General features: G+C 36.0%; 1 protein-coding gene across 3 annotated transcripts in view; it reads left to right on the forward strand.

The window, feature by feature from the left end:
* LOC127430599 (arrestin domain-containing protein 1-like) overlaps positions 1–21,309 on the forward strand; it is a 51,476-nt gene that overhangs the window by 17,936 nt on the left and 12,231 nt on the right. For all 3 annotated transcript variants that reach the window (XM_051680479.1, XM_051680478.1, XM_051680480.1), the window contains one exon: positions 17,845–17,955. In XM_051680479.1, coding sequence (XP_051536439.1) covers positions 17,845–17,955 — 111 coding nt within the window. The remainder of the gene's footprint in view (positions 1–17,844; positions 17,956–21,309) is intronic.

Genomic DNA, 21,309 nt, shown 5'->3' on the forward strand with positions numbered 1-21,309 from the left:
CTGGTCACCATTCAATTGCATTGTGAGATCAACAGAGCTGAAATGTTCTTTTAAAAATCTTTGTGTTTTGCAGAAGAAAGTAATACACATCTGAGATGGCATGAGGGTGAGTAAATGATAAGAATTTTCATTTTTGGGTGATCTATTCCTTTAAATCAGTTGTGTGTCAGGATGCAGATTTTATATTGGATACCAACCAAAAATCATCAACAAAAATGTCCTTGGTCAGATATTGAAATGTATTAATATTATGCTTTTGGAGAATGAAAGTGTGTCATGCAAACTATCCATGTTGGCATCTGCCTCAGTTTGCTAACTTATACCTAGTGACACCAAAATACTGTAGAATTTGATTGTATGCCTTGTCTTTTACTACGAAAGATATGAGAAGTGTTTTCTCCTCCCTTTTAAAAATTGATAAGCCTATTTATTTCTATCAAAACAGACAGTATAGAGTAATCATTCAATACTATGGTGTATATCAAAGCACCATGGTATTACCATATGATGCCATCCTACAGCCACAGTACTGTTTTGTAATGGATAGGTATATTGCTGTTGCCTTACATTTTTGTTCTTGCTTTATAATTGTTGAATATTTCAAAAATATTGAAATTTCATTTTTATATATAACACTTTTCTTTTTTGACAGCCTAAATTATGGGAAATGATGCATAAAATTAGGTGGAATCATATCACTGAACTAAACATCTCTGTCATTGAATGAGTGGCTGATGATGTCTTTGGCCTAGAGGACTCAAAGCCTTGGGTTCGCTTAAACTGGCAGAAATACATTGATAGGTGTATTTCTGTTAAAAAGAAACATTGCAGAAAAGGGAGGCTATGTTTGAAAATGCCTCCCTTCTCTGCATAGTTTCATTTTCACAGAAACACAGCTAGCAGATACTGATTCACGTGTCCTGAACTTCACGTTATGCTTCATGCCAAGTAATAAAAATCTGGATTACTGATTGCTTTGCCATTTATCTGTCCCTCCCTCTTTTGTTCAGTAGCTCTTTGTTCCGAAACCTAGTGAGCTGTAGGGATTGGACAATATATCGAAATTCGATATATCGCGAACCAAAAAAATGACGAACCATATCGAGGCAAAACTCAATATTTCTCGATTTGAAACATTGTTTTTCTGTCCATGTGATCTTAAATGAAATGACCCGTCAAACATCATAATCTCTCATCGCTTGATTTTACCCCACTGCACTGTTTTTCTACACTGTTTATTGAGTTCACAGTTCACACAAGGTTCTTGAAGTGCTTAAAGTGCCTGAATTTAGCTTTTAAAAATGTATGTACTGGAATCGCCTTTTGTTGAAAAGTGCTTGAGAATAAAACGGACCATTTCTTCGATGTAATATGCATCCATCAAAGATGAGATCCCGCACTCCACTTTCATTGAATAATGTGTATTACAGTATCCTTTCTGTTCTTTACTGTCAGATAAAAAAGTAAAAAGAAATATTAATTTTAACAACAAATAGCATGGATGCACTTAAAAAACTAGAGGCTTCTCTCTTGTTAATGAACTGCAACACCTGTGCGAGTTTGTGAGATGCGCATTAATCTCTTAAAGTGACAGTACCATGCTGGTTATACAAATTAATGTAAACTTAAAAGTGCACTCGGTAATTTTTTCCTCATTAAAAAAAGTTTAACTCCAAAGGACATGAATTGTAATTTTGCAATATATGTTGGAAATCATGACCACTCACATTACAATGAAGACTCCAGTCCTATCAGTAACCTTATAAAAGCTGTTTTATTCTACATGGAGAGGGTCCGCACATGGGGGCTGCCATGTTAGAATCACATGACCAGCCAAATACTACTCGCTTAATCTCAGTAACCGTCCTGTTATTGGACTATTTAACTTATTAAAGTTATCATGGCTGACTGTAAATATTAAATTTCTACAATGGCATCTGAATCTGAAAACTACTGATTACATCCAAGCCACTAAGTATCAGTGTAAGTCCAAGACGACACAGACACAAAAGTTACTGAGTGCACCTTTAATGTTATTACTTGTAAATTGTACAAATTTTTTCAAACATTGACAGCTCATATCATTATTATATATTAGAGCTGCACGATTCTGGATATATTGAAAATCAAGATTTTTCAAATCATGATTCTCTCATGATTCTGAAAAAAAAAGATGCTTATTTAGTGATTTACAAAACCTGGAAATAAGGGTACTAGGGCTGTCAAATTTTCAACTAATGTGCATTAAAAAAAAATTTAAATAAAAAATTTCAGCCGGTCCATATTTTCAAATGTTAAGTCAAAAGAAAAATGAAAAACTGTCAATAGACAGTTCACATGGAGTTACACTTACTGATACCACAGTATACTACCCTCAACTCAAACTTCATAATAACAGCTAAATACCACATTGTTTTTTATTCATTACAGTGTATGTAGGTTAGCAATATTCCCAGATAGCAGGGGTATTTGGCTGAACTCGGTGGTGAAGCGGCTCAGAATATGAGCCCAGGTAAGGGGCTGTTCAAACAGACGGAACACAACAGAATGGAACAGAACGCGAGGAACTCGAGACAGACACATGTTTCCAAGTTGAACTCCTTTCCTGACAAAGCGTTTAAAAAAACGAATTGCTTAATCTGAGAAATGCTTATTAAGAGAGCAAGACGCAACGGCCAAGTACCTCCACCAACTGTAAGGGGCTGTTCACACCAAACATTTTTGCAACCATCCAATTGTTTTTCTATGTAAACACGCACTAGACGAACGTCTTTTGTTTTTGTTTATTCAGTGTCTCGTGCAGGAGCGCTGTTTTTTTAGATGCTGTGTCTATATAAAAAGAAATGTAAAAAGCATCTTGAGACACCTGGTTTCTGTTAAACTGTATTTTTTGTGCTGTGTCTAGGCTTTTTTAGCGCAAGAATTTGATCGATCTGAAGTCATCGTCAGTGCTTGGCACAAATCCAAAATTCTAATACACAGTTTTAGCATTCGAATGTGCATTTATTTCTTAAATTCTATGAATATTCGAAATTCGAATTTTAATTTGACAGCCCTAAAGGGTTACTAAACAAAGTAACATGTAACTTACTAGAGGTTCTGAAAAAAAATTCTCTGCTTCAGTCTATGCAAAATTGCAATAAAGTTTTAAATCAAATATGTACATTTAAAATGTCATAAGTTCACAAGAGGGAGCAATGAATACATTATAAAACAAACAGCACATAATTATTATTGAGAAATATATATATATATATATATATATATATATATATATTTAAAATAATTAATTAAATAATAATTCCGTTAAAGTGCATAAAAAAATAAATGAAACTATTTAACCTGCTTCTTACATACTAAGTAAAAGCAAAACGAGCAGAAAAAGCTTCATTAACAGTTCTGTGTTAACTTAGTTTTACACTGGTAGGCAAAATCGCAATAAAACACTGTTATTTTACAAATTAAAACAATGAGGCCTTCAGTGTCTCTTGTAAAAAAAAAAAAATTGCTTCAAGCTTTTAAATGAATTATTCAAGAGCCAGTAATTAAACAGCGAACAGAGTAAACATTGCTTTAAGTTTTTCAGCAACAGTAACAATTAAACATTTAAAAATATATAATATAAAAACATAAAAAATAATTGAATGCATTGAATGTGTGATTATTAGATATACATTAATACTGATTTGATTAAGAATGCCTAAATGCCTATAACAGACAGCATGCAGCTTATATATATTTAGACATCTCACAGATTTAAAAAAAAAAAAAAGTTCTCCTTTTTTCTCCCCAATTTGGAATGCCCAATTCCCAATGCGCTCTAAGTCCTCATGGTGGCCTAGTGACTCGCTTCAATCGGGGTGGCGGAGAACGAATCTCAGTTGCCTCCGTGTCTGAGACCATCATTCCGCTCATCACATTACTTGTTGAGCGCATTACTACAGAGAAGTAGCACGTGTTGAGGCTTCATGCTGTTCTCCGCGGCATCCACGCTAGGGATGTGCGAGACTAGTCGACTAGTTGACTAAACGGCTCTGATGCTGCTAGTCGACACTGGAATTACTAGTCGGTTAATATTTCCCCCCATTAAACTGATAATAATTTTTACACATTTATGTTTGGCTTTATATTTTTACAGAGGCTGCACTTAAATTACTGTCATATTAATGTTACATATTTTAAATAGAATTAATAATGCAAATATTATTTAAAAAAAGTTTAATTTCACCTCAAGCACTCGCGGCGCGCGCAGGAAAATGTCCTCTCGCTACACAAGCAAACTCAGCCAAGTAGTAATGAAATCAATTTGGTGGTGCGGGAATCGGCTTTCCAAATGTTTGAAAGTCCCTATGGATGTTTTCACATTTGAGTCTTCTTTACATCTTTGCATGCGTGTATGTTATTTTTCCGCTGTGCAGGCTTTTTCAAGTGCTGGATAGACGCCTCAGGTGAGTCAAGTCCCGTCTTTCACCAGACCATGTCGAAATGTTAATTTTACTCATAAAATTTTTTTTTATGCTTTTGAGTAAGTAGCCTAGAAAATAACTGTTTTAGACTAGGTATGCACATTTTTTTTTTCATCTGCTGATAAAGAAGGCTATTTTCAACGAGGCGCCGACTGCTTAGCGGGTTAAACTATCTTTGATTCTGTGTGCACGTCATGTTTAGAGTACATTAGGGTTATTTTATTGTAGGCTACATCACAGGCCTTCTATCCTATAGCTACTTTTTTTTTTTTTTTTTTTCTTTTTTTAATCGTAACTGTTATTGGTTGACGTTCTTTACCAAACAGCTGTCATATTAGATCAGTGGTTAATGCACGACTGCACGGTGTGAAATACCTGTGACTTTTCAGCGCATTTTTTTTCTCTTGTAGATTTGGCTTGCCTGTTAATTATTTTCAACAATGTCCTGACTGTTTTAAGAATCAGAATGAGCTTTATTGCCAAGTATGCTTACACATACAAGGAATTTGTCTTGGTGACAGGAGCTTCCAGTGTACAACAATACAATAACAGCAACAAGACATAGATAATAATAAAAAAAATATTTTAATATGTTAAGCAACTTTTACTTGGTGATTTCCGTTTAGAACAGGCTTTTAGGTGTGTTCCATTGATCCTGCATTATTCATTCAATTGTTTAATAAATATGTCTGTTAAATATTCGCTAATGTTGATTCAGTGAATGTGTGTCATGTTCTATATTTAATGTACAATGATCATAATTCAAGGCGAGCATGTCGCATATAAATGCCCCTTTTCAGTGGAATTTAGCTTCGTATTTGGAATAGATTATTTTAAATGGGTCGCATAAATTATTTTTTTGACTGTTTTCTGAAGGTTGGTTTCTCTTTAGACTAGTCAGTTACAAAACTTCAGTTTAAACGACAGTCAAATTAGTTGTAGCGCACATCCCTAATCCACGCACAACTCACCACGTGCCCATCTGCTTATACATTAATGGCTGTGTTTGCTTTAATATCTCGTCAAGACAGCTCAGATTTAATCCCGTCTGTTTACACTCTCTTAATTCATTAACAGCTGTGTTTACGTTAATATAGCCTAAAGAGGGGTATTTTGATTAAAAACAGTGCAGTCCACTATTTTTGAAGGCTTATTAGTTTGTGAATTTTTCTTATAGTGAAAGGTATATGAGAAAATATTATTTAAACTTTGAGCATTTAAATTGTGTATAAAGAACTTTATTTTGATGAGAAAATATAATGTGTATTTTGCGCAAGTATTTAAAAAAAAATAAAAGTATTTCTGCCACACTTTGTCATTTAAGTGTTATCATATTGAATCAAGATAATATCGAATCGTGAACCTCATATCGTATATCAAACCGAATCGTGAGATAACCATATCGTCCCATCCCTAGTGAGCTGCCTACTGCCTACACAGGCAACTTCCTTCTAAGGCAACATCCTAACAGAGATGGAACCTCTCACTGAATGTGTGGTGATGCTTCATTGAGAGTAAACTAAGAAACTAATGAAGACTTTTTTTGTCTGATTCTGAGAGAACCAACTCAAAGTGAATTTTTACACTGGCTGACAGTTGGCTTTTGTTTTGGTAAGGTAAGTAAAGCTCACTGAGATGTACGGCACATGATTGAGCAGAGGATCATGGGACAGACTGATCCTGTGCAGTAATTGGTGGGAACGTTTGGGGACAGTGAGATGAGGTAGTGTGTGAGCATAACATGGGCTGAATGTCCACAGCATGTTGCGTAATGTGGCTTGGATAAGCTCCTTATACATAAACACACTGGATAGATAGATAAATAATTTCAATCCAGTCTTTTATCTATTTTTTTATGATGTACATTCAAATATAATTTAAATTAATTGTTTGGAATGTAAATCTTTGTTATATACACATAGTATATATGTACCTGTATATGTGTGTGTGTGTGTGTGTGTGTGTGTGTGTGTGTGTGATATATATATATATATATATATATATATATATATATATATATATATATATATATATATATATATATATAAACCTGTTCAGAAGAACTAAAATTATTTCTGGGATTCTGCTTAGTTCCATTAGTGGCACTGAAATTACACACTTGAACGTTTAATATTTTTTAGCTAGGAGAGGAAAACTCTGCAGAAAAGTGGCCTTTCAGGAGCAGGGTTGAGAACTCGTGCTATCCACCTTTTTCCTGAATACGGAGATGTTTAAGGAAAAAAAATGTCATGAAGCGATGGCCCAAGTTTAGTTATGTTGATATCATTAACTTCAAGTTGATAGCCAACAACTGCACAAGTTGAGACTAAACTAATTTTAAATGCTTGGTGCTGACTGTCTGGATTGCTTGTTTCAGTAGTTTTTACATTGGCTCTTATGGAGACCGGAGTCAGAAAAAAGTCCTGGGGCAATCATAATCATAATAGCGCTGCCCAGTGGTTGGTCGGGAAAACTGTGGGTAAACAATACTGCTTTCAGTCTTATTTCTTCACATTGCAGCTGTATGTCTGACCTTTATTGATCAGTACTGTGAATGGCAGTATTATAGGCTCGTGGGCCACGAAATGAGCTCTGTTGATCTATGGTGCCATTATACTACATGGTGTAATAAGCTCATATAAGAAGTCGTGATAGAGCCAGGAGTGAGGTGAGAGTGAAGAGTGAGAGCAAGTGGTTCTAACTGGTCTTGAAGTTTTAATGAGGACATGGGAGTTGAGTTACTTCAGAGTCTGGAACATCAAGGATGAGGAGTCTCTTATGTTGACTTTTTTACTTTAGAGAGACGCTTCAATATTCAGTATGTTGAATTGATTTTTGCAAAGGTAAACTGTGTAGTATTATTAAAGTTATACTTGAAGGGATTGTTCCTTTTAAAGGTGTAGTTCACCCAAAAATGAAAGTTCTGTCATTAATATTATTTATTAACCCTCATGCTAACCATACGATTTTCCCTCGGTGGAACACAAGCCATTTTAAATTTCATATTTGTTAAAGTGCTTTTTTGTTGTTTGGCTAACATTTTGGATATCATTTCCTTTTGTGTTCCACGGAAGAAAGTATGGAGAAAATTAGTGCATGGAAAATTTTTTTATTGAAGATGAAAGTGAACTGGGTGAACTATGTCTTAAAGAGGTACTGTCATGATTTTAGTTGCTTGGATGTGGAAGTCCATGAAGATTTTCATGTCAAATTCTGTAATTAAAATCATGATGGTTTTAAAATCATGATAGTATCATGATAATAGTATTATTATGTCCAAATAATTAAACACCCACATCTGTGTTGACACTTTGTCATTTCAATTGACACAGAGTTTCACAAAGTTGTCCATTGTGTTTGTCAGGAATGCAGAGAATGATGAGGCTCAGGACCCAAGCGCAGAGTTTAAAAATAAAGGAATTTATTAATACAAAAAACAAAGGCAAAAACCAACACAAACATAAACTACCCCATAGAGGAAAAAGGTAATCCAGGCTGGGGCAGAGGTAGGGATGAGAGAAACAGGACCGACCGGACCGAGTGGAGAGAATCAAAGACAGGACCAACATGAACCGACCAACAAACAGACCGACTGGAAACACAAGACAAACTGGCACTGGCACAAACAAACGTGCTCTCACAAGACAACAATACACCAGAATGGCATGAGTGCATATCACCAAGACAATAAGGCAATATGTGCTCAAGCCAACCAACAAACAAGACGAGAGAATGCATAGCAATGCCAAACAAAGCGATGCCATGCATTCTCACATTAAACGAAACCTGAGAGTACATCGTGAGGCAAACGCCACGCAATGCCAGGGTTGGGAGGGTTACTTTTAAAAAGCATTCCACTACAGATTACAGAATACATGCTGTAAAATATAATTTGTAACATATTCCATTAGATTACTCGATCTACAATCAGTAACGTAATCTAAATACTTTGGATTACTATTTTTTTCACTTTTTTATTTTTTATTTAATTTTTTACTTAAACTAGTAAATAAAGAAAATTTACTTCACTATGAAAATACATTCTCTGAAAAAAAAAAAAAAAAAAAAAAAAGCCTAAATATCTTAAGCAGTTTTGCTACTCAAGTAAATATATAATGTTTTAAGGATTTTTAGGTTTATTTTTACAGCCAAAGAATATTTAAATTCTCATTAAGAATACAATTTTTGCAGTACATATTTGCTCTAATATATATATTGTCTTATTGTGTATTCTATGTATACTTTATTTTCTATTAAATTATTTTATTTTTTTTAATTCAATTTTTAATTAATTTTTATTATTATCTTTGTCTTGTTGCTGTTTTATATTGTTGTGCACTGGAAGCTTCTATCACCAAGATAAATTCCTTGTATGTGTAAGCATACTTGGCAGTAAAGCTGATTCTGATTCTGATAATATCAAAATTCTTACTTGAGAAAAAAAAAACGTTTTGCTCCAACATGAATTTACGTCTCATAGAATACATTATAAAATATAATCGAGTCTGGTAAGAGATGCATGTAAAGGCAAGAAATAGCATTTTATCTAAGCATAAAGTTAAATGTTCACATGACAATTTACACAAGATTAACTATTTTTGCTGCTTCAAACTTCAAAACCTCACAGAGTGTACACAACGAGATTCTTTTTCAGATCGTATGTGGATTCTGTTCCTAGAATGAGGCAGAAAATACAGTATATTATTTGTTGCTTTCTATGTGATGTTAAAGGCTACATTAGTTGGCATTTCCTGTAAAAATACCCTATCTGCATAAAAAATGTGGACAAGGCATGTAATTGTGTATTTACTGGATTTATGTTTCATCTGTCAAAGCGTTTCTAACGTTTTTTTTTTTTTTTTAAGCTGTAGAAACATTAGGTAGCTCCTCTTTTAAACTATCAAGGGAAAGTTCCTCAATGACGTCATGTTTCACTCACAACAGTTTGAACGTATGAATGAAACAAATCATAAGTGTTTCACTGCTGTTCAAGTGCACCTTAGATTGCATAATGTATATGTATAATTGTTTTACAACTGAATAGTCTTAATATTAAATGAAACAAATGACAATAAAATGCAAAATATTCTCTTCAATAATCAAAATATTTTTTGAATGTAACTATTCTGATTACCAACAATTTAAATTGTAACTGTAGTGGAATAAAGTTACTCATATTTTGTATTTTAAATACGTAATCCCGTTACTCCCCAACCCTGTGTGATGCATGCAACAGGCGACAAATACAAGACAGGACAACTGTGCGAGAGTTCGGCCAAAAACACGCACTCGACGCCTTAGACCGAAGTGACAGAACCTCAGCACAACACGAAGACAGCTCGTGATGCGGGCCAAACAAACTATTGATGCGAGTGCATGCTGCCAAGATGACATAAGCGAAATGCACCCAGGTCAATAACAGACAGACATGGAGCACGAGTGTCCGGATCCTGATACAGACCGAAACCAAACCAGACAGGAAGTCAGGATCTAGACACCGTGCTCCCGACATGAAACAAGACCGACCGAAAAACACAAGACAGACATTGGACGATAATGCCATGGCCCTGTCAGGCAAAAACCCAGACTGACAGAGTGACAGGACCGTGACAGTGTTGGCATGCAGTTGTTGTAGTCAGTGTCTATGGCACAATTTCTCGAGTGAGAAAAAGTAGGTCATTGTTTACACTTTGCTGCTAAACTTGGGTTGAAACAAAATAATAACCAAGTCTGAACTCAAACAGTCTTTTGAAAGGTTGCATTGTATCTAAGTCATAGAAACATTGTGCTGTCTCTCTGCTAATGAAAGCACTTTAAAGACCCCATTAAATTGAAATTAGAATTGATCATGCAGCTGCTACCCAGGTTCACTTGGATTTACAAGTTTCAATGCTCATGAGTATCCATCCTTTTTGCACATTTTAAATGTTATATTTGCACTTTATTGTTACCTCTTGCACTGTTTTGCATATATAAATATACAAACTGTTGTCTATTTGTATGTTTTTGTAGTATGTAAAACAGTGGTCCTGTGTGACAAAAAATGTCATTCTCTTATATGCCCCTACAATCCTGTGAAATAAAAAAAAAATTTAAATAATATATATATATATATATATATATATATATATATATATATATATATATATATATATATTATATATTTTTTTTACAAATTTACAGTCTTCTCTTCAGGGAAAATGGACCAAAAAATATTGATGACTCACCTTGCACTACAAAGATTTTGTCCAATCCAATGCGCTCTAGAATGACAATATCCCTCCTCCTAAAACCACCTGCGACCGACTAGCAAGTAGCAAATCATGGTTCATGGCTGTGATGTAACTAAAGTAAATTGGCTATTTTAAAACAAAGGGAAAATCCCTTCAATATTTCTCGCCCAAACGTATTCTTCTAATGTATCAACACAGGACAGAAAACTCCTCAAGTGGTTTCATGGTGTCTTTTAAAGGAATATTCATCTCTCTACCAATTCTTTAATTTACTTTATCTCATTAATAATAGGCTACTCTTCACAAGTGGAAAATTTACCGCAGTCTCAGCTTTACCACAGTCCTCCTTTATGTGTTTGACCTAGGGATCAAGAATGTCTTCTGTTTGCATTGTAAAGAGAAAAACCTGACAAACACTATAGCTCTTTTGTATATCTCCATACCAGCTGAACTGTATCCAGCATACCAGTAAACAAGGAAATATCAGTCTCTCCCCAAACTCAGCTGTCCATTTCTATGCCAGTGCAGTCAGCCCTTAATGTGTGCTGACTCGTTGCATCACCATGGTTCAGAGTTCAGAGCTGATTAATTGCAAGGCTGACAGTTACTGAGAAGATTTTTGGGGTTCCTAGGAAATTATCATCTGTCTAAATATACATTTAGAATTTTGCCTCATAGACTTGTGTTGATGGAGCTACCAAAACCATAGGGCCCAGAATATCATTGAAACCAGGGGGGGACACCTTTGTGTTTGGCATGGTTTTGCATTGGCAATTGCCACTCACATTTTCTTCAGAACTTCTTATGCATTCTGATTACATTTTCAGTTTTAATGTATGGTTAATCAGTGTTTTATGTTAAAATAGGAAAACATAGCAACCGTTCAACAAAGAATCCCCTAAGGTTGCCTTGTAGCAACAGCTTTTAGGTGTTCTTTAAAGGGGTCATGACATGAGGAATCAAACTTTCCCTGATCTTTTGACATATAAGAGGTTATTGTAGTATAAAAACATACTGGAAGTTTCAGAACTGAAAACTTCCTCCTTAATAGAAAAAGAGCATTTATTTAAACCAGGCTGTTGAAACGGCTTGTTTTGAAGTTGTGGAACTTGTGACGTCACAAGGACCAAATAAATGACTGCCTCTTCAGCAAGACAGCAATGCCTATTTTTCATCATTGCACCCTTGGCCCCGCCCACTGGCGCTCAGTCAGTCACAGGTGAAGAGGAGAGAGGGCCTGTCATGGGAGATTAATCTACACTTTTAAGGGGACTTATAAAGGACACCTTCATGTACCTATCTGGATTTAAATGTTTTTCTACATAAATATGCACTAGAAGAACGGCTTTGACCGTTATCATGCTTCTCGTGCAGCTTTTAAAAGACTTCTTTATCATGTTAGAACAGCTGAACTGTTTCTTGCTGTTTTGAAGGCATCCTGGACCATTTTTGCACCCATCTGTACTTTTATTTGTTAGTCTTTTGTAAACATGCACTAGATGGAAGTCTTTAATTGTTTTGATGCGTTTCCGGCGTTGTGCGGCATGTTTTAAGAGCGGTACAAACACAACTTTTAAAACACGTCTCATTTTGCTGCTGCCACTGACTGGGAGAAACACATGTTGTTCTGTGTGTAACACGGAAGATGTGAGATGTGAAGACCGACGTCTCTGCTTTGGCCTGTTGAAGCACCCAACATCACCATGGATTGTATTACGTTTGCATTTTCAGAACATTTCAGTGTGGATTGCATGTGTTTTCGACTAATATCAGCATGGATTGCTTGTGAACCAGTCAATACATGATTTTAGCTTTAAAGGAACTGTTATTGAATGAGCATTGTTAAAGATGGGGCAGTTAAAAACTCTATTAGACCTCTATTGTAATTGCAAATACAGTAGATAATAAACCTTTCTGTTAGACCTAAGAATTTTAAGAGAAATCCTTTTGTTAAAGATTTAATAGAATCTTAACAGTATCAGGTTTGTGTTTAGAACAGGATGTAATGGACCACTGTTGGTTTTATTTACAAATCAGTCTATTATGTTGTACTCTTGGGCCCCATTTACACCTGGCATAAAAATGCAGTTTTGGTGATCGGATTGCAATCAGATAGCATTAGAACACATTAAATGCCAGGTGTAAATGCATCCAAGAATCGTTGTGATTGGATTACTGAAACCACATTCAAAGTTTGTCAGGGAAGGATTCTGACCACATTCAAAGAAGGTGGAAGGTGGTATCTATACTTGGTCACTTCAAGTGTTTTTCTTGATTGTATTGCTATCCGATTGAAAAAGCACTTTCCATTTACATTGCCATTTCAGATGAGAAGCATATTTACTGCTCACATATCGCAGAACGTGAGATGAATATCATTAAATTTGCTTCGGTGGCCCGAAACTTCGCCTTGGCGACCACCAAATTTTTTTCAATGCAGGAAAAACCCTGAACTGTCGAAGTGAATTCATTATCCATGAATGTTTTTGAAATTTGCTGAGAGATTGTGAATTTTCAGTTACTGCAGTCTCTGATGTAATATGTAAGTAGCATTTTTCATTTTGCACAGGTAACTGTCATTGGATCTCTACCTGATCAGACACATTTAAATGCAAGGTGTAAATGCAATCTTAGATGTCAACTCATTGATAATAGATGGGAGTGCAGTTTCTCACAGTTATCTGGCAACAGTGTTGCTTACGCTGTATGTGTTAGGAAGCAGGTCCAGCCCACGCAGTCTTCCCATGTGGAAGGGTTGTGATAATCACAGAAGACGCTCTGGACGCCCACTGCGGTGTTTCTCTGACACATGTGATGTACCATGTAGGCAGCCAAGAGGCCTGGACCAATTCCAGTGTCCCCTCTGTGGAATCAGATCCCAGCGCACAGTATAGAGCTTTAAAACATACACTCGCAGTCCTGCACTCTAAAGACCTGAAAAGTGCAGTTTTCTTTCCTGTGTTGACATGTTTTCTATTGCAACAGGAAGTTTAGTTGGGACATATCAGAGTTCATTAATTTTTTCAAACCAATAATAGCCAACCAATATTGATTCTATTTTACAACCAATACAGCTAGATCATTTATTGGTAAAGTGAGATCAAAATAAAGTCTGTAAAACCGGTCAATCTCTAGTAAATTTTAAATGTGTATGTCTGCTAAAAGTACATTTTTTTTAATTTCTAGGAATACACTAGCATTTAGATGCTTCAAAACTAATAGACATGGACTAACGACTACAAAAACTGTAATTTTAAGCGGTTTTAACAAAACTCAGTTAGTCTTAGCAGTTCTTAAGTTTGGGAAGACATATTGACTTAGATTCTCCACAACAATTCTTTGACAAACTTTCACACCACTGATGCTTTGGGAGAGGGTGGAGAACTGTCCTCCCTGATGGTAAAATTAGCATTATGTCGCTGACAGAGTGCTTGTGAAATGTCAATTGAACCACAGGGCTGCTCAGTTCTATCCAGAATGTCCAGAATCACTGCCTGACATGGAAGACAAAATATACAGCAGGGATGTTAACAGCACACACATACTGCAATTTCACTTTATAATCACTCACTATCTGTGTGGCTTAAATCAATTTCATGAAAGCTTCATTTCCATTTTGCTCTTTTGTCTGTATTGAGTGGCGAGGCCCACAATGGAGCCAGCAAGCTTCACCATATTGCACAAGCTTTGTTTTTATTTTACTGTCAGTGTGACTGTTTACCGTACACTTCGAAAGAGAAGTGATGACTTTTACCTGTAGTGCTACAACAACCAGTCTCTACATCCTCTCTTTGATTTTTTTTTTTTTTTTTCCCTCAGTAGCTGAGTGTTTCAATCATGGCTAATATGGTATCTCATGTCATATTGTGTAAGCAAGCAAATCCTTGCTCTATACCGTCAATAACTCCCTCCCCAAGTTTTTTTAAGGCTAGTGACCCATTTATTTGGTCCCTGTGAGCTTAAAATCCCATTTGTTACAACAACAACAAAAACAGCAAAACATTATGAACTGTAAAGATAGACTTAAATATTCTCACTAGACAGATCTCTATTCTAAGGCATTATATATTAACACTTTAATAATGTACAATATAATGTGCAGTAAGCCTGTTACAGTATATTGCAAAATAAACCGCGGATCAGGGTTTTGTTTTACTCTGAAGTGGATAATTATGTGATTATGTGATTAGTCTCTGGAATACTGGATTCTGATTGACCAATGGCACCATCTAGCGGACTGATATGTCCGAGTAACAACCGCACATCTGGGGATTTAGACATATCAGACCGGTCATCCTGGTATTACGAGTCATCTTTCCTGCTTCTCAGATCACTGTGCGATCTCTACAAGTAAGCTAATAAAATAATTTCAAATGAATTTCAAATTAATATTTTATGTTTATGTATTTATTTATTTGGTTAGTAGCTGTGTAATAAGTGGTATAATGTACAGTCATCCGATTGCTTTTGCAAAATAAACCCATGCAGGGTGATACAAGACCTCTCCGCTTCGCATTGTGGTCCTGATCACCCTGTCAGGGTTTATTTTGCGTTAACAACCGGCTGACTGTACATTATCCCTTAATTATTGCACAGCTACTTATAAAATAAATAAATGGACATGAAATATTGATTTGAGTTGACATCATTTTATTATTTGAGAAGAAAGAGAACGTGGAGTGGTACAAAAGATATGAAACTAGCACACATACATGTAGGAAATTGGTACAGTCAAATGTACAGTTTAGTGGTCATTATACACAAATATCTGACAACAAAATGTGAGATTGTCCAATCAGAATCAGACCAACAGTTTTAGGTACCACTACATTTTTAGTATAGATATAGTGGTGTAATATGGTCAGCATAAATTTCCTGCACATGACACAGAGCAGATGGCACCAGTAGTTTAATGCCTATTTATTTGTTTGTGAATAGTCTCAAACCTTAAGAAATGTACCTACTTTGGATTTCATTGTTTTTCTTGTGCTTGAGATGGAAGGGCTCTCATGCCAGTGTGCCAAGGAGGGCACTTGCCTGATACAGCGATATGCTGCCATCTGCCACCAAAGCTTTGTGTATGGCCACATAACAAGCTTGAAAATCCCTGCTTGTGTGATACACCTGCTCAAAAAAACTGAAAATTGAAACTGACTTGTCTTTTTCAGTGAAAGTGATGCCCTGTACTCTCTGCTTTTCATCTAAAAGGTTTTCATACAGACAGGATTCTTATAACATGTCCAAAAATGGCCCTCCATTTCCATGATGGGTGTACCGGGGCCTTTCTCGCCCCTAAGCAGTTTATCATTCTGGGTTGCTGAGCTCTTTGTCTTGCATACTAAAAAGTGTCACTGACATCTGTTGATTTTTTTTTTTTAATTTCCTGCATCACGTTCTGCCTTCTCTCTCTCTCGGTCTCTCTCACCAGTGTAATTCTATTGCTTTTTAAATGCAAAAAGGAAATTTGATGCACATAGACTGCAGGTGTACTGCAAAAGCATGTCATGGCCCTGTGTTTTTGAGTGTAGGTGTAGGTAATATACCACAGGTTTACAATCATACAAGTACAATATAAAATTTAAGTGACATCTTGAATATTGCAATGATTTTAATACAGTTTTTAGTTCTCCAGGAAGACCATAGACTAATTTTTGCTATCCCTAGACTAATAAGACTAATTTTGTGATCACCCTTTTAAGCGGTTTTAGAACAAATGCATAAATATAAAAACATACATTGAATATTGTCAATACATCAATATCGGATTAAAATATCTAGCTAATATTTTTTAGCTATACCACCCAGCCATAGTTTTGTACAGGTTGTTTAAATGTTTGTGTGAGAGCACTGAATTTTATGTCATCCAGAGAGTGAAACCGTAATGATGGAGTTTGCTTTGCCCTGCTGTTTTGGGTCAATCCAATTGAGGTTCTTTGGGCTTTACCCACCACTGGTCCATTACATAAGCAGATCAGCATGTGGTCACATGGCTGAGTTAGTTTTTTTTTCTCTTTTCACTCAAATTCAGATTTAAGCAAACAGCTTGAAATGGTCATGTAAATTGTCACACAAGTTATTCGTGTTTGTCTGACTCTGAGCTTTAATCTTGACTTGAGGCTGCTCAAAAGCCTGCTCACATATTAAAGGAATGTTCTGGGTTCAAAACAAGTTAAGCTCAGTCAACAGCATTTGTGGAAATAATGTTGTTTACCACAAAAAATTAATTTCAGCCCATCCCTCCTTTTCTTAAAAAAAGCAAAAATCGAGGTTACAGTGAGGTAGTTACAATGAAAGTTAATGGAGCCAATTTTTTGAGGTTTTAAAGGCAGAAATGTGACTGCAAGTCAAAATAAATTTTTGTGGTAATCAACATTATGCCACAAATGCTGTTGATTGAGCTTAACTTGTCTTGAACCTGGAATATACCTTTAAGTGTGTAAATGTTCTGGAACCGGTACGCTTTTAGTGACACTACAATGACACGCATTTTAGCAGTATTTTGATTAAATTTACGCTTCAGACCCCACCCAAATGTTGTCAAACATGTTGCTAAAGTATATCTATTTCTGTTAGATGCACCAGACAAAAGGGCAGCTTTTCTGTCTGAGTGAACATTTAATGCGTACGGAATTTCTGTTCCATGGATCGATAAAAATTGGACAGGTTGTTCGTAGAAAACAATTTGAATTCAACGTATTGTTTTAATCTCAACCATCAAGAATATGAGATCAGGTCTGTTTATTATGGAAAAAATGATAACCAGTCATTCTCAAGTTACCTTTATTATGTTTATCAGACCTGTGCTTATGCCGCATCTTTTCTTGACTGGTGGCGTGTTTAATAGAAAACCTACTGTATGTTTGGATGGTGGTTTTCCAACATGGCAAGCAGTTTTATTGGAAGTCAAACAGGTATGATGAGGTGTGTCAGAAAGATAAATATAGATTGCCTCTTTGTTTTTGTTTCATCAGAAATAAAACTTCCTTGTGAAAAAATATTTTTATTTTTTTGCACATTACATACATTTTATAGAATACCCATCACATCATTTTAGGAAATACAAAGAAAAAGAGAAGAATTCTAAGAAGTGCTCTGGATTTTAAAGAAGTTGAAATGTAATTGTTGTGTCTCTGACTCTTTTGTAGCCATCAAAGTGAACTGCGTGGGGTCTTGTGGCATCTCCTCCAAGCTGAATGATGCATCATGGATGTTGGAGGAGCGATACTTGAGCAGCACACTGTCTGTGGCCGACAAAGGTGAGAAGGTCAACATCTATTCATCAGCTCACTCAATTTCAGCTTTCCTTAACACTTAAATCCATGGGAATTTCACCCAACACTCTTTGCACTTCACCTAGCACATATACTGTATCTATCACAAATGGAAAATATGCCAAAAATATGCCAAATATAAATTTTATATATATATATAGTGCATTCAGAAAGTATTCAGACCCCTTAATTTTTTTCCACGCTTTATGCTAAAATGCTTTAATTTATTATAATTTTTTCACATCAATCTACACTCCATACCCCATAATGACAAAGCAAAAAACAGATTTTTGGTAAGTTTGCAAATTTATTAAAAGAAAAAAAAGAAATATCACACTGACATTAGTATTCAGACCCTTCGCTATGACACTTGAAATTTAGCTCAGGTGCATCCCATTTCTCTGAGAAATCTTTGAGATATTTCTACACTTTGATTGGAATCCACCTGTGGCAAATTCATTTGATTGGACATGATTTGGAAAGGCACACACCTCTCTGTATAAGGTCTCACAGCTGAAAATGCATATCAGAGCAAAAACCAAGCTATGAAGTTAAAGGAACTGCCTGTAGAGCTCAGAGACAGGATTGTGTCGAGGCACAGATCTGGGGATCAAAATCAAATTTGGCTGCATTGAAGGTTCCCAAGAGCACAGTGACCTCCATAATTCTTAAATGGAAGAAGTTTGGAACAAGCAGGACTCTTCCTAGAACTGGCCGCCCGGCCAAACTGAGTAATCGAGGGAGAAGGGCCTTGGTAAGAGAGGTGACCAAGAAACCGATGGTCACTCTAGTTGAGCTCCAGAGATCATGTGTGGAAATGGGAGAAACTTGCAGAAGGACAATCATCAATGCAACACTCCACCGTTCTGGGCTTTATAGCAGAGTGGCCAGATGGAAGCCTCTCCTCAGTGCAATACACATGAAAGCCCGCTTGGAATTTGCAAAAAAGCACCTAAAGGACTCTTGGACTGTGAGAAACAAAATTCTCTGGTCTGATGAAATGAAGATTGAACTTTTGGCCTCAGTTCCAGGTGCCTTGTCTGGAGGAAACCAGGCACCGCTCATCACCTTAGCAATACCATACCAACAGTGAAGCATGGTGGTTGTAGAATCATGCTGTGGGGGTGTTTTTCAGCGGCAGGGACTGGGGAACTGGTCAGGGTTGAAGGCAACCTGAATGCAGCAATATACAGAGATATCCTTAATGAAAACCTGGTCCAGAGTGCTCAGAACCTTAGACTGGGCTGCAGGTTCACCTTCCAACAGGACAATGACCCTAATCACACAGCCAAGACAATGCAACAATGGCTTAGGGGCAACTCTGTGAATGTCCTTGAGTGGCATAGCCAGAGACTGGACTTGAACCCAATCGAAATTCTCTGGAGAGACCTGAAAATGGCTGTCCACCGACAGTCCCCATCAATCCTGACACAGCTTGAGAGGATCTGCAGAGAAGAATGGCAGAAAATCCCCAAATCCTGTGGCTGTAATCGCTGCCAAAGGTGCTTCAACTTAGTACTGAGTTAAGGGTCTGAATACTTGTGTCTATGTGATATTTCAGTTTTCCTTTTTAATAAATTTATCAAAAATCAGGTTTTTGTTTTGTCATTATAGGGTATGGAGTGTAGATTGATGTGAAAAAAATATATAATTTAAAGCATTTTAGCATAAGGCTGCAACATAACAAGGGGTCTGAATACTTTCTGAATGCACTGTGTGTGTGTGTGTGTGTGTGTGTGTGTGTGTGTGTGTGTGTGTGTATATATATATATATATATATATATATATATATATATATATATATATATATATATATATATATAAAGCCATTAAGTAAAAAAAATTAAATAAAAAAAAATATATATTTATTGTTGCAATTTTTGCCATTTTTTTTGTGTTACACAATTTATAAGAGAAAGATTGAGGAATACTAAAGAGGTGTGGGCACAACTCTTCTTCGAACAACCTGTCCAGTTTCTGTCGATCCATGGATACAAAAGTTCAGGGGTTGGAATGAGGGATAGTTCATCCAAAAATAAATTTCTATCATCATTTACTCACCCATCTGTTGAACACAAAAGAAGATTTTAGGCAAAAAATCACCATTCACTTTAATTGCATTTGTTCCATTCCAAATAAGTGAACGGTCAATCTCCTTTTGTGTTCCACGGAAGAAAGAATGTCATATGGGTTTGGAGCAACACAAGGATGAGTAAATGATGACCGACGACTGTTTTGGGTGAACTATCCCTTTCAGCTAAGTTCTGTTTTTCAGTTATTATAAAAGTCAAAATACTCTTTTACATGGCTTTCAATGGCTGTACTCTAAAACAAAAACCTTGCTCACTTTGAAGTGAATGGCTTTGTTGTGCTCCTTCTTTAATTCATATTGCTCGGTCAGCTGTTTGTGTCTGAGAGATTTCCTGTTCTGAGTACGTGTCTCTCTGTTCGTTTTCTTCCTGTCTATCTGAATGTATCAGATATCACACAACCTTTTAAGTAGGTAAGATTTGAGTTTTCCCTTCAAACAGGAAACCTCTCATTTATTTAACTGAATAGTCCAAAATTATGAATGTGGTAAAAAGTTGTGTGTGTGCATAGAATTCTCAATACTATTTTCAAAACCACCGTAATAATAGCTAATATGCAATAGACTCCTTTATTTAAATATTTAAATATAAGTATTAACATAACAAAAATAATGGCATGTTGCCTTAGTGTTCATCAGTTAAGTATAAAATGCAGTTTTTTATGCATGTGGTGCAAAATTTACATGCATAACTTTGAGAAAATATTATTCAGTAATTATTAATTACTGGAATCTCTCCTACAAGTAATTGTATTCTCAGAATTTAAGTTCAGGGGGAAATATGATTCTACTGTTAGTGCCATTTTGTAATAATCATTCAAATCTCACAAATTTTAATCCACAATTTCATTTAGCCAAAGTTCTGCAATGTTCTATGAATGCTGTTGACAGGTATCCCTCTAAAGAGAGGCAGAATTGAAAGAATTTTAACTTTTTCGCAAGAATCTTCTCTCCCCTTCTCTCTACAGTATCACTGTCTCGCTCTCTCTCTCTTACCCCCTTGTTCAAGTCACACAGAGTCATTATGTTCTGCCTTGAGGTGAAGTGTGAGCTCATGGCAAATTTGTCCTGGCTGATCTTGTCCTGTCAGAGTGCTTGTTCATGTACTCAGGCTTGTCTTATGACCCTTTTCCCGAAGAACCTTTCAGCGGCCCGACCATCTGAATCAGCAGAGGCACGAATGTGCTGGGTAACCATTCTCATCCTAGTCCACAGGGCAACAGACGCTGAACTACTCTCTCTGCTCACTG

The sequence above is a fragment of the Myxocyprinus asiaticus genome, chromosome 40 (genome assembly GCF_019703515.2).
Source record: "Myxocyprinus asiaticus isolate MX2 ecotype Aquarium Trade chromosome 40, UBuf_Myxa_2, whole genome shotgun sequence".
Classification (NCBI taxonomy): domain Eukaryota; kingdom Metazoa; phylum Chordata; class Actinopteri; order Cypriniformes; family Catostomidae; genus Myxocyprinus; species Myxocyprinus asiaticus.